We start from the raw sequence: 11,070 nt of genomic DNA, 5'->3' as shown, positions 1-11,070 counted from the left end.
TTGTAGTGACAGTCTCTTTCCCAGTGGCCAGGTTTTTCCACAATAGAAGCAGTCACCTCCACTCAAACCGCTGTATCCACCCTTTCCATGCCCCCCTCCCCTACGGCCACCCTCTTTTCCCCTCCAGTTACCTCCTCTATGATATTGACCCCACCCACCTTGATAGTGGGGGCGGGTGACCCAAAATGGGGTTAAATACATATCAAGATTTCCCACAACTGGGGACTGTGGCTGAGGTGGGGGAGCAGGCTGAGGCTGAACCACCCTCTGTGATGCAGGGTGTATTTCTTCATTTTCCTCTGATATGCTGCTTTCTTTCTAGCTTGAGCTAACTGCAGCTTTAATAATTGTGTCTGCAGCCCTTTCATCTCCATGGTCTCTGTGTCTGTGTGTAGATTCATATGGTGTACAACATGTCTCTCCCAAGCAACAGAATCACTTCCTGGTAAATCAGGGTCATTTTTCAGGGCCTGCTGAAGCAACAGGGGAAGCCCCTCCTCTGTTGCCTGTCTGTACCAGTGCTGCTGGGCACCAGGTTGACTAGAGTTCACTCCTGTCTGTCTGTCTGTTACTCGCCCCCTCCCATCAGGGACAGTCATGATGGGGTACATCCCAGGAAGTGGGGTCTGAGGCGAAGCAGAAGCTACAGCAGAGGCTGGTGAATAGGCAGGCGGTATCTCCGCCCCCTGAGTTCCCTCGCTCTCTACTTCCTGTGTAATGTCAGTGGTACTACCAGACTCCTTACAATCATCATCTATGCAGCACAGATATGCCTGATATAGAATCTTACGTCTCTCCTCATCAGCCTTCACTGCCTCCTTCAACTCAACTGTCTCTAACACTAATAATCTAATAATCTCCTCCTCTCTCTCTCTCTAGTTTAACTCTATTCTCCACTGTTGCAATCACACTTTTTAGTGGCTTTTTATCATCTCCTTTCACTCCCTGTCCTGTCATTGCTGTACACACTGCTGCTTCCATCTCAGCTGCAGCCTTCTGTTGTCCCTCTGGTCCTGCCTGTCCGCAGCAATGGCTCAACATCTTACTCATCTGTTCATCAATTGTCTTCCACGTAGACATGATTACCACTCACCAAATCCTTCTTGCGTACCTGCTGTATGTTAAAAATGTACCTTCTATATGTGCCTTATTCTATCCCTCACTGTGACTCTGGCAACAGAGTCACACACCTTCACTTAAACACACTTTCACACACACAGACACTCATTCAACCTACAAACACACACACATAGGCCTACACACACACACTCACTTCTCCGACGGCACGGAGTAAACACCTTTCCTCGACGGCGCAAGGTCAAAACAATTAAACACAATTTTCAATACATAAAACACAACTTAAACCATAGGCTATATATTTTCTTCTCTTTTCTCTTTTCTCGTGATCCTTTTTTTTGTCTTTATTATTTTGTGATCACTGTGACACTTTTCCTCTGTGTGACCCTTTTTTTTTATTTTTTAAGCTTTAGGCGGTCATCACTGTCGTTTCAGGGGTCATCAAATCCCACGGGCTTTCAACCGAGCTTTATCTATATTTGCGTCCAAATATAGCGGGGGATGCCACTCCCAATGACATAACGCTCATTCACGTTATTGTATTAACCCTTTTTTTATTCTTTTTATTTTTAATTGGTTAATATCTCTCTCAGTGTCACTTTTGCTTTTTCTCTTTTACTTCATCTCATTTTCTCTTTTACTTCATCTCATTTTCTCTTTTACTTCATCTCATTTTCTTTTACTTCATCTCATTTTACTTCACTTATTAAGACTTACAATCTGCCTCTTACAATTTGAACTCTAAAACACCGTACCCATCCCAGTGACTACTTAATTTAGATTGTCCAATGTGCAGAATTTTGATTAAACGGGTATCTGCTTACCTTGTTATTATTGGCCAGCCAGTAGTCACTCCGTCAGGCAAGATGTCATTTGACCCACACTCCTTCGTGTCCCTGTTCGGGCGCCAAATTGTCGGGGTGAAAATCCCCTTGTTTCCTTCTGATCACCCCCTGAATTAGTTTGTAAGGAAGGAGTGGATAAATTCTGGTCTCAAAATTATAATTTATTAAACAATGAGGCAAATTCTGAGTCGCAGAGCTCTGGGTTGTTGCACACAAAGAACCAAACAAGAACAACACAAGAACAGGACAACCAACAAGAACAAACAACCACACAGCAACAACGAACAATGCAACAACAACTGGACATGGAATTCACACATTGATATACCCCATGGGCGTTCCTGCCTGCCGGCCCACAGGGGCATCTACCGCCCCCCTGCAGACCCTGGTTCATACAGCAACTAGACCATTAGTGTTTACTGCCAAATAAGGTAAAACTTCAATTCCTCAAATCTCATAGGTTGTGAGTCCGATCTGGGGGTGACCATAAACTGGGTACTCGGGAGAAAAACACATTCCTTTAGAATCTGGCTTTTATCAGGTCAGAGGTGCTGCTGTCCTTAGTCTGAATTTATGACCATCTCGTACCAACCGGAGCTCTCTCCAGAGAGCAGAAAAACAACTGATCTCATCTGCCACAGCCTGAATTGCAGAAAACAACGTTATATGACACACTATGAAATTACTTATTAATACATTCAGTATCCTCAAATTACTTTGATTTTCTATAAAACTTCCTAACACATAAACACTTATGAAAATCACATTATTAAGCGATAAACACATATAAACATGAATACTTATATATCTGAACACACTGCATGTTAACACCATGCAGAATAAATTCTTTCACCCAACAAGACATAGAGCGCATTGACATCATTTTGGCCCAAATGGAACCCCATATCTCAGTACTCCCGCTGGGTCCATGCGAGCGCCTCCAGCTCGTCCATCTTATTAGCCAGAGACCTGACGTTTCACCGTGATGATCGCAGGGACACAGGCTTTAAAACATTTCTTCATCCAACATTTAATTCCTACCTTGCATTCACGTCTCCTCCTCCTCAGCTCGTCCGGTATTCGGCTGACTGTGGAATGGTTGAGAGCATTCATTCAAAATTGTAAAAAATGTAATTAGTTACATAACTTTGATAAAGTAATTGAAATAGTTACACTAGTATTACATTTTTAACAGGGTAACTTGTAACTGTAACCAATTACATTTCTAAAGTAATCTTCCCAACACTGCATATACATACATACATGTATATACATATGCATATACATGTATGTACATGTATGCATAAACATATACATACATGTATATGCATATGTATATACATGTATGTATATGCATATGTATATACATGTATGTATATGTTTATGCATACATGTATATACATATACATACATGTATATACATGTATATATATGTATATGTATATATATTTAGTGATATTAGGATTAGTCTGATGATCAGAAACATGTACATATGACAAAAAAGCAAAACAAATCTGTAAGGGGGCAAATGTGTTGTCACAGCTCTGCACAGACATTGTGTGTGGGTGTATACACACACACACACCCATGGGCAGCTCAGAGTCATGATTTAACCTAAACACATCTTTACAATGTGGGAGGAAGCCAGAGTCCATGGAGAAACCCCACAGAGGAAGAAGAACCTGTACACAAAGGCAGGAACCTGATGACAGCACCATGCTGCCCTTTGCTTATTATGATCACTGAATCAGGAACAGAGACAAAGCAGGAAAAGGTCTGATCAGCAGGGGTCAATACTCAAATATAACCAAGAGATAACACTTATTATATAAGTAAGAACAATAATAATTAATCAGGGCCATTATTGAAAATTGAAAATTGAATTAAACATGACTGTGTGTGTCTTCCTGTATGAAGTGTGTTCAGACTGTGACTTCTGTCAGACTCGTCTGCCTGGTAACAGCTGATGTTTGGTCATGTGACCTCTGCTCTGCTTTTTAGAGTCGCTCTCAGCAGACTGAGAGTCAGAGTGAAGACAGCACAGCAGCAGCAGCATGGCTTCATCCTGTGTCAGCCTGACCCTCCTCCTCCTCACCTCTGTCTACGGAGCAGGTAGGATCAATGCTCTGATCACTGATCAATGCTCTGATCACTGATCAATGCTCTGATCACTGATCAATGCTCTGTTTAAACTACAGTAACAGCAGGTAGGACCAATGCTCTGATCACTGATCAATGCTCTGATCACTGATCAATGCTCTGATCAGTGTGTGTTGTGTTTCAGATGGATTTCTGTTCTTTGCTGTGACTCGCTGTGAGTTTACCTCCTCTGAGCTGAAGGACATCCAGGTCATCAACTCTTATTTCTACAACAAGATAGAGTTCACCAGGTTTGACAGTAATGTGGGGAAGTTTGTTGGATTCACTGAGTACGGAGTGAGAAACGCAGAGTACTTCAACAATAACACTGGACTCCTGGCTGCTTTGAGAGCTCAGAGGGAGAGGTACTGCCAACCCAACATTGGGATCTGGTACCAGAATGCTCTGGGTAAATCAGGTGAGTTTGTGTGAATCATCAGATCATCATGTTCAAACTGATCAACACATCAGGTCTGATTATTGATCTGTCATCAAGACTTATTGATCCACAGAGAATACCTATGATCAATTGATTACCTCATTACAGATTAAAATCTCCCTCTGGTGGTGAAAGTCTGCTACTGCAGCTACACAGCATTATGATAATGTGAGAGAGGAAAGGTGGTTTGAAAGAGGAGTCAAGGAAGCCATCTATGTTAAGCTGGAAAAACCTTCCCTTAACAGAGGTGGTGGCCTCAGACATCATCTTTCTACCACATACAATGCAGTGATTCCATCCATTCCCAGGAAGTTTGCACATGTTTGTCTGACATGTTTGTATGACTCAAAACAGTTTTAATAAAATCTGAAACAAACAAACTGGTTAGAAGATAATCTGGGTGAAATTATAATTTAATTCATGAATCATGTGACACTGATTATACTGTTACTGATAACAATACTCTGTGTCTGTGTGTGTGTCCAGTGGAGCCCTCCGTTGTACTGTACTCCACCACGCCCCCTCCTGGCAGTCATCCCTCCATGTTGGTCTGCAGCGTCTACGACTTCTACCCCAAACAGATCAGAGTGAGCTGGATCAGAGACGGAAAGGAAGTCACCTCTGGGGTCACGTCCACTGACGAGCTGGCAGACGGTGATTGGTACTACCAGACCCACTCCCACCTGGAGTACACGCCCAGGTGAGTCCAGGTCCAGTCCAGGTCCAGTCCAGGTCCAGTTAGGTCCAGGTCCAGTCAGGTCTGTCAGTCAGTGATGCTGTTCTGTGTTCAGGTCTGGAGAGAAGATCTCATGTGTGGTGGAACACGCCAGTCTGAAGAAGCCCCTGATCACTGAGTGGGGTAAGAGGACAGGACTGTCTGTCTGTCTGCCTGACTGTGTCTGTCTGTCTGTCTCTCACCTGTCCCTCTCTCACCTGTCTGTCTCTCTCTCACCTCTCTGTCTCTCACCTATCTGTCTCTCACCTGTCTGTCTCTCTCTCACCTATCTGTCTCTCACCTGTCTGTCTCTCTGTCTCTCTCTCACCTGTCAGTCTCTCATCTGTCTCTCTGTCAGTCTCTCACCTGTCTCTCTGTCTGTCTGTCTCTCACCTGTCTCTCTCTCTGTGTCCTCAGATCCGTCCATGCCTGAGTCAGAGAGGAATAAAATCGCCATCGGAGCTTCAGGTCTGATTCTGGGTCTGGTTCTGTCTCTGGCTGGATTCATCTACTACAAGAGGAAGGCCCGAGGTCAGACCGAGTCCACTTCCTGTTGTGTCCAGACTGGTTTCAGACCAGCTGGGACCAGTTTCAGTTCTTTCCATTCAGGAACACTGAACACTAAATGTCTGATATGGGACCAGAACTTGTTGTTGACCCTGTCCTCCTCTGGTCTTCTTCTGTTCCAGGCCGCATCCTGGTTCCAAATAACTGATCCTGGTCCTGATCCTGATCCTGATCCTGGTTCTGATCCTGATCCTGATCCTGGTCCTGTCAGTAGAAACATCTGCTTCCTCCTCCTGTTGCCTGCCTCAAGCTCAGGTCCTGCTGGTGGACTGCTCTCTGTTCTGGTCTAACCTGATCCAGGTCCTGCTGGTGGACTGCTCTCTGTTCTGGTCTAACCTGATCCAGGTCCTGCTGGTGGACTGCTCTCTGATTCTGGTCTAACCTGATCCAGGTCCAGCTGGAGGACTGCTCTCTGATTCTGGTCTAACCTGATCCAGGTCCAGCTGGAGGACTACTCTCTGTTCTGGTCTAACCTGATCAAGGTCCAGCTGGTGGACTGCTCTCTGTTATGGTCTAACCTGATCCAGGTCCTGGTGGACTGCTCTCTGGTTTTGGACCAGGTGCTCTCTGGTGTATCAGCTAATGATCAGACTGATCAATCTTCTGATCAATAAGTCTGAGAGTGACATCATGATGTAACGAATACCTGTGTACGAGTCTTCCTGCCTTTGGTTTTGTCCTTTTTCCTGCTCCCTATCGTATTTAATTTCCCTATGAGGATTAATAAAGTAAATCTTAATCTTACAGCTGTCTCAGTGGACTGACTCATTGGACTGAACTTTGGACCCGGTTTGTGAGTTTGCCTCACCCCTGACGGTGCTGGGCTTGTGGGACTGTCTGTGTCTGTATGGACTACGTTCTGGTCTGGTGAAGGCCTCCTGTACTGTTGCAGTAGTGGACTGATTAGCTGTGTACCCTGCCTGCTTCCATGTCTCCTGCTGTTGGAGTCAGTCCACTGGAAGAATCTGACAGAACGTTATGAACACAGTTCACAATAAAACAGGACAGAGTTCAACAGGACAGGAGGACCTGCTGTCGACTCATGATTCAATTCAATTCAATTCAATTCAGTTTTATTTATATAGCGCATATTACAATCAGACATTGTCTCAAAGCGCTTCACAGGAACCCCCCTAAGAGCACTGTGGCAAGGAAAAACTCCCTTTAAGAGGAAGAAACCTTGAGCAGGACCCGTCAGCTTAAGGGGGAACCAGTCCTGCTGCTAGTCAGAGAGGATGAGGGAGAGAGAGAGAGAGAGAGAGAGAGAGAGAGGATGAAGGAGAAAGAGAGAGAGGAGAGAGAGAGAGAGAGGAGCAAACATGATACAAACATGATACAGTACAGAGCAAACATGCAGCAGATGAAACAGTGATTATATTGTAATAGATATCTATATATATCGTCGGTCCATAAGTAGGAATAGTAATTTGATAGCAAGGATGAGCAGCAGGGGCTAGTGAAGTCGATGAGCACAGGAGAGATCAGGGACCAGACTGCAGGTCAGCATGCAGGTCTCAGACCTGCAAAGAGAGAGAGCGAGGCACAGAACTACAAGGAAGACAGTTAACACAGATTATGAGACGATATTACCCAGTATGATCCAGACTAAGGAGAGTGGAGGAGAGGTCAGAGGGCTCAGAGGATCGTGTTTGTGCGTGACAACGTAGAGCAAGAGAGACTTCACGGGCCGGACTGCAGGTCAGCATCCAGGTCTTGAGACCAGTGTGAGCCAGACTAAGGAGAGAAAAGGAGAGGTTAGAGGGTGAGAGGGAAACTGCTCAGTGGATCATGTTTGTGCCCCCCGACAACGTAGGCCTAGAGCAGCATAGCTGTGCTACACACTAGGTCTAAGGCTAACTGTACGCCTTACTAAACAGAAAGGTTTTAAGTCTAGTCTTAAAGGTGGAGGCAGTGTCTGCCTCTCGGACCCAGATTGGTAACTGGTTCCATAATAGCGGTGCCTGATAGCTGAAAGCTCGTCCTCCCATTCTGCTTCTATGAATCCTAGGAACTACAAGTAAACCTGACCTCAGAGATCTGAGTGTCCTATTAGGAACATATGGTACAATCAGGTCCTGCAGATACAATGGAGCAAGTCCATGAAGAGCCTTGTAGGTTAGAAGAAGGATCTTGAAGTGTATTCTTGAGTCCACTGGGAGCCAGTGAAGAGACGCTAGGACAGGAGAGATATGATCCCTTTGGCTGCTTCCTGTCAGAACTCTAGCTGCTGCGTTCTGGATCAGCTGCAGACTGTTGATGGAGTAATGTGGACATCCTGACAATAAAGAGTTGCAGTAGTCCAGTCTTGAAGTGACAAAAGCATGGATGAGCTTTTCAGCATCACTCTGAGAGAGGATGCTCCTGATCTTAGTAATATTACGCAGGTGAAAGAAAGCGGTCCTGGAGACCTGCTTAATATGAGAGACAAACGACATGTCTTGATCAAAGATAACTCCAAGGTTCCTCACAGTCGTACTGGAGGCCAGAGTAATTCCATCCAGAGAGAAAGTATTATCTGATAAACTAGTTCTGAGATGTTTCGGTCCAAAAACAATGACCTCAGTCTTGTCCGAGTTTAATAGTAAAAAGTTGGAGGACATCCAGTCCTTTATGTCCTTTAGACACGCCTGTAGTCTGACTAGCAGCTCTGTTTCTTCAGGCTTCATGGATAGATACAGCTGGGTATCATCAGCATAACAATGAAAGTTTTTGCCATGCTTCTGGATGATGTTTCCTAGAGGGAGCATGTAGAGGGTGAACAGGATCGGTCCGAGCACAGAACCCTGTGGAACACCGTGGTTAACCCTTGTACCTGTGGAAGACACATCGTTAGTGTGAACAAAGTGAAATCTGTCAGATAAATATGATTTAAACCAGCGCAGTGCTGTTCCTGTAATCCTGATCTCGTGTTCCAATCTGTGTAGCAGGATGCGATGGTCTACGGTGTCGAAGGCAGCACTGAGATCCAGTAGAACGAGTACAGAGACAAGACCCCGGTCCGATGCCATGAGGAGGTCATTGGTGACTTTAAGCAGTGCTGTTTCTGTGCTGTGATGGGCTCTGAATCCAGACTGGAAAGCATCGAACAGACTGTTCCTACGCAGGTGGTCGTTTAGCTGACTTACAACAGCTCTTTCGAGTAGTTTGGAGATAAAGGTGAGGTTGGAGATCGGTCTGTAGTTTCCTAGGACGTCCGGGTCCAGTGAAGGTTTTTTAAGTATCGGAATGATCACAGCAGTTTTAAAAGCCTGTGGTACATATCCTGTTTCCAGAGACAAGTTGATCTGTCCTAATATAGAGTCTCCGATCAGAGGAATAGCATCTAGTCCTCCTCAGTGTCTCTCCACCGTTCTGTGGACATGTCTGATGATGAAGAGGAGGGGGGTGGAGCTCAGGGGATGGAGCTGAGGTTTGTGACATCAGAGGAAGAGGTGGGGCCTTTCAGTGACATCACAGCATTGATGCTGAGGTATCGCCATGGTTACTGCAGAGCCTGCATGCTGCTGTGTGTGTGTGGAGTCGTCCTGTTCACCATTGGTAAACACACTAAAAGGTTTATATTGACTAGTCTGATCATGTGACTGAAGTGGGTGTGGCCTCTGTCTCAGCGTTTTTATTGGCCTATGCCACCTTCAGTGGGCGGCACCACTGTTCCCAGGTGGGGGGACAGGGGGAGGAGGGCGAGTTGAAGGGAGGCAGATCTGAAACACCTGCAGAGGGAGGGGCGGGGCTTTACCTGGGAGAGCTGAGGACGATGATGAGGAGGCTGCTGAAGGATGAAGATATCCATCACACAGTCAGGTGACCTGCAGCTATTTATGAATGAAACCTGTAATATGACGGGATTCCATCTGATCTGTGTGTGTCTGTGTGTGTCTGTGTGTGTGTCTGTGTGTGTGTGTCTGTGTGTGTGTCTGTGTGTGTCTGTCTGTGTGTGTGTGTCTGTGTGTGTGTCTGTGTGTGTGTGTGTCTGTGTCTGTGTCTGTCTGTGTGGGTGTGTGTGTCTGTGTGTGTGTGTCTGTGTGTGTCAGCCGGGTCAGCAGAGCGTCTCATCCTCCGGGCTCCTCAGAGGGAACAGCTCTGGCCTCAGAGATCCTCCATGGTTTCAGACAGCTGCAGATGGATCACACCTGGACCGAGTCCCTCTACGCCATGCTGCAGTTCCCTGACAGGTGGGAGGGTCCACACACACACACACACACACACACACACACACACACACACACACACATGATCACATGACTTCAGGCTTCAAGCTGTGACAGCAGAACATACAGATGTTTTGTCCTTCGTCCCTCTGTCTGTCTGCAGGTCTCACAGCAGCTCTCTGTCCCTGGTGGACTCTGCAGGTCTGATCTCAGAGCAGATCCCTCTGAACCCGTCTGACTTCTGTCCGTACAGCGCCACAGGAAGTGCCACGGTGAGCCACTGAGGCAGGAAGTGCCCGTTGCTATGGCAACCACAGCCCCAGTCATCTATCGCTGTCTCTGCAGGGGGGCGTGGTCTACGCCAACTACGGCCGTCAGCAGGACTTTAACTGGCTGAGGAGTGCAGGCGTGTCTGTGATTGGCTGTGTGCTGGTGATTTGAGGAGCCGTGAAAGGATCGGATCCAGAAGACAGGTAGTAGGTTTAGACTTGCTGATGCTGGTGGTCAGCTCAGGGAGGCCGATGGGCACGAAGCAGTCCAGAGTTAGATCAGGATCCGTTTCCAGAAGTGGCGGTGTGTCCTCAGCGGTCACAGAGAGATTGTGGTTGATTTGTCCTCTAATAGTGGTGATTTTATCAGTGAAGAAGCTCATGAAGTCTTCACTACTAAGAGCTGCAGGAATGCGAGGCTCCACAGAGCTGTGGCTCTTTGTCAGCCTGGCCACGGCGTTAAAGAGAAAGCGCGGGTTGTTCTTGTTTTCTTCTATTAGTGATGAATAGTAGGCTGTCCTGGCTTTACGAAGGGCCTTCTTATACGTCAGCAGACTGTCTCTCCAGATCCTCCGGGAGTCATCTGATTTAGAGGACTGCCACATCCTCTCCATCCTACGTGTAATCCGTTTCAGTGATCAGATGTTTGAGTTGTACCACGGAGCTAGCCTCTTCTGGTTTGTAGTTTGATCCAGACTAATCTATCAGCGTACCCGTCCCACCAAGAACTATAAAACAAATGAACAGAACAATTTCACCTTCACATGAATCATACAGCATGAATATCTCCAATGAGATCTATAAAAGTCTTCATCCAATCAATAACAACATGTCGAACACACCAACTTCAAACGGTTTGGATCAAGTAGAC

The 11,070-nt window shown here is 46.1% G+C and overlaps 1 protein-coding gene and 1 long non-coding RNA gene across 3 annotated transcripts; both read left to right on the top strand.

Annotated features, from left to right (window-relative positions):
- The first annotated feature begins 3,924 nt into the window (after window positions 1–3,924).
- On the top strand, window positions 3,925–6,526 carry LOC114431263 (H-2 class II histocompatibility antigen, E-S beta chain-like). Of its 2 annotated transcripts, XM_028398843.1 has the most exons (7): window positions 3,925–4,034; window positions 4,207–4,479; window positions 4,987–5,200; window positions 5,292–5,359; window positions 5,633–5,746; window positions 5,905–5,936; window positions 5,967–6,526. In XM_028398843.1, exons 1-6 carry the CDS (start codon window positions 3,977–3,979, stop codon window positions 5,928–5,930), a joined length of 753 nt encoding a protein of 250 aa, XP_028254644.1. In that variant the 5' UTR covers window positions 3,925–3,976; the 3' UTR covers window positions 5,931–5,936; window positions 5,967–6,526. The 2 variants fall into 2 exon arrangements, with proteins under 2 accessions (XP_028254644.1, XP_028254643.1); XM_028398842.1 differs by having other exon boundaries at window positions 5,905–6,526.
- A 3,042-nt stretch (window positions 6,527–9,568) lies between these two features.
- On the top strand, window positions 9,569–10,208 carry LOC114431274 (uncharacterized). Its single transcript, XR_003670059.1, has 3 exons — window positions 9,569–9,583; window positions 9,814–9,954; window positions 10,094–10,208. It is a non-coding gene; the product is annotated as an uncharacterized LOC114431274 (long non-coding RNA).
- The last annotated feature ends 862 nt before the right edge of the window (window positions 10,209–11,070 follow it).

This window comes from Parambassis ranga, unplaced genomic scaffold (genome assembly GCF_900634625.1).
Source record: "Parambassis ranga unplaced genomic scaffold, fParRan2.1 scaffold_65_arrow_ctg1, whole genome shotgun sequence".
Taxonomy (NCBI): Eukaryota; Metazoa; Chordata; class Actinopteri; family Ambassidae; genus Parambassis; species Parambassis ranga.
This window is presented reverse-complemented; position numbering and strand designations above follow the sequence as displayed.

Bases quoted from the DNA above. Each gene is read 5' to 3' on its own strand.
- LOC114431263 (XM_028398843.1), top strand. From the start codon at position 3,977: ATGGCTTCATCCTGTGTCAGCCTGACCCTCCTCCTCCTCACCTCTGTC. The intron at 5,201-5,291 runs GTGAGTCCAGGT...TTCTGTGTTCAG, and splicing joins CACCTGGAGTACACGCCCAG to GTCTGGAGAGAAGATCTCAT. The intron at 5,747-5,904 runs GTCAGACCGAGT...CTTCTGTTCCAG, and splicing joins CTACAAGAGGAAGGCCCGAG to GCCGCATCCTGGTTCCAAAT.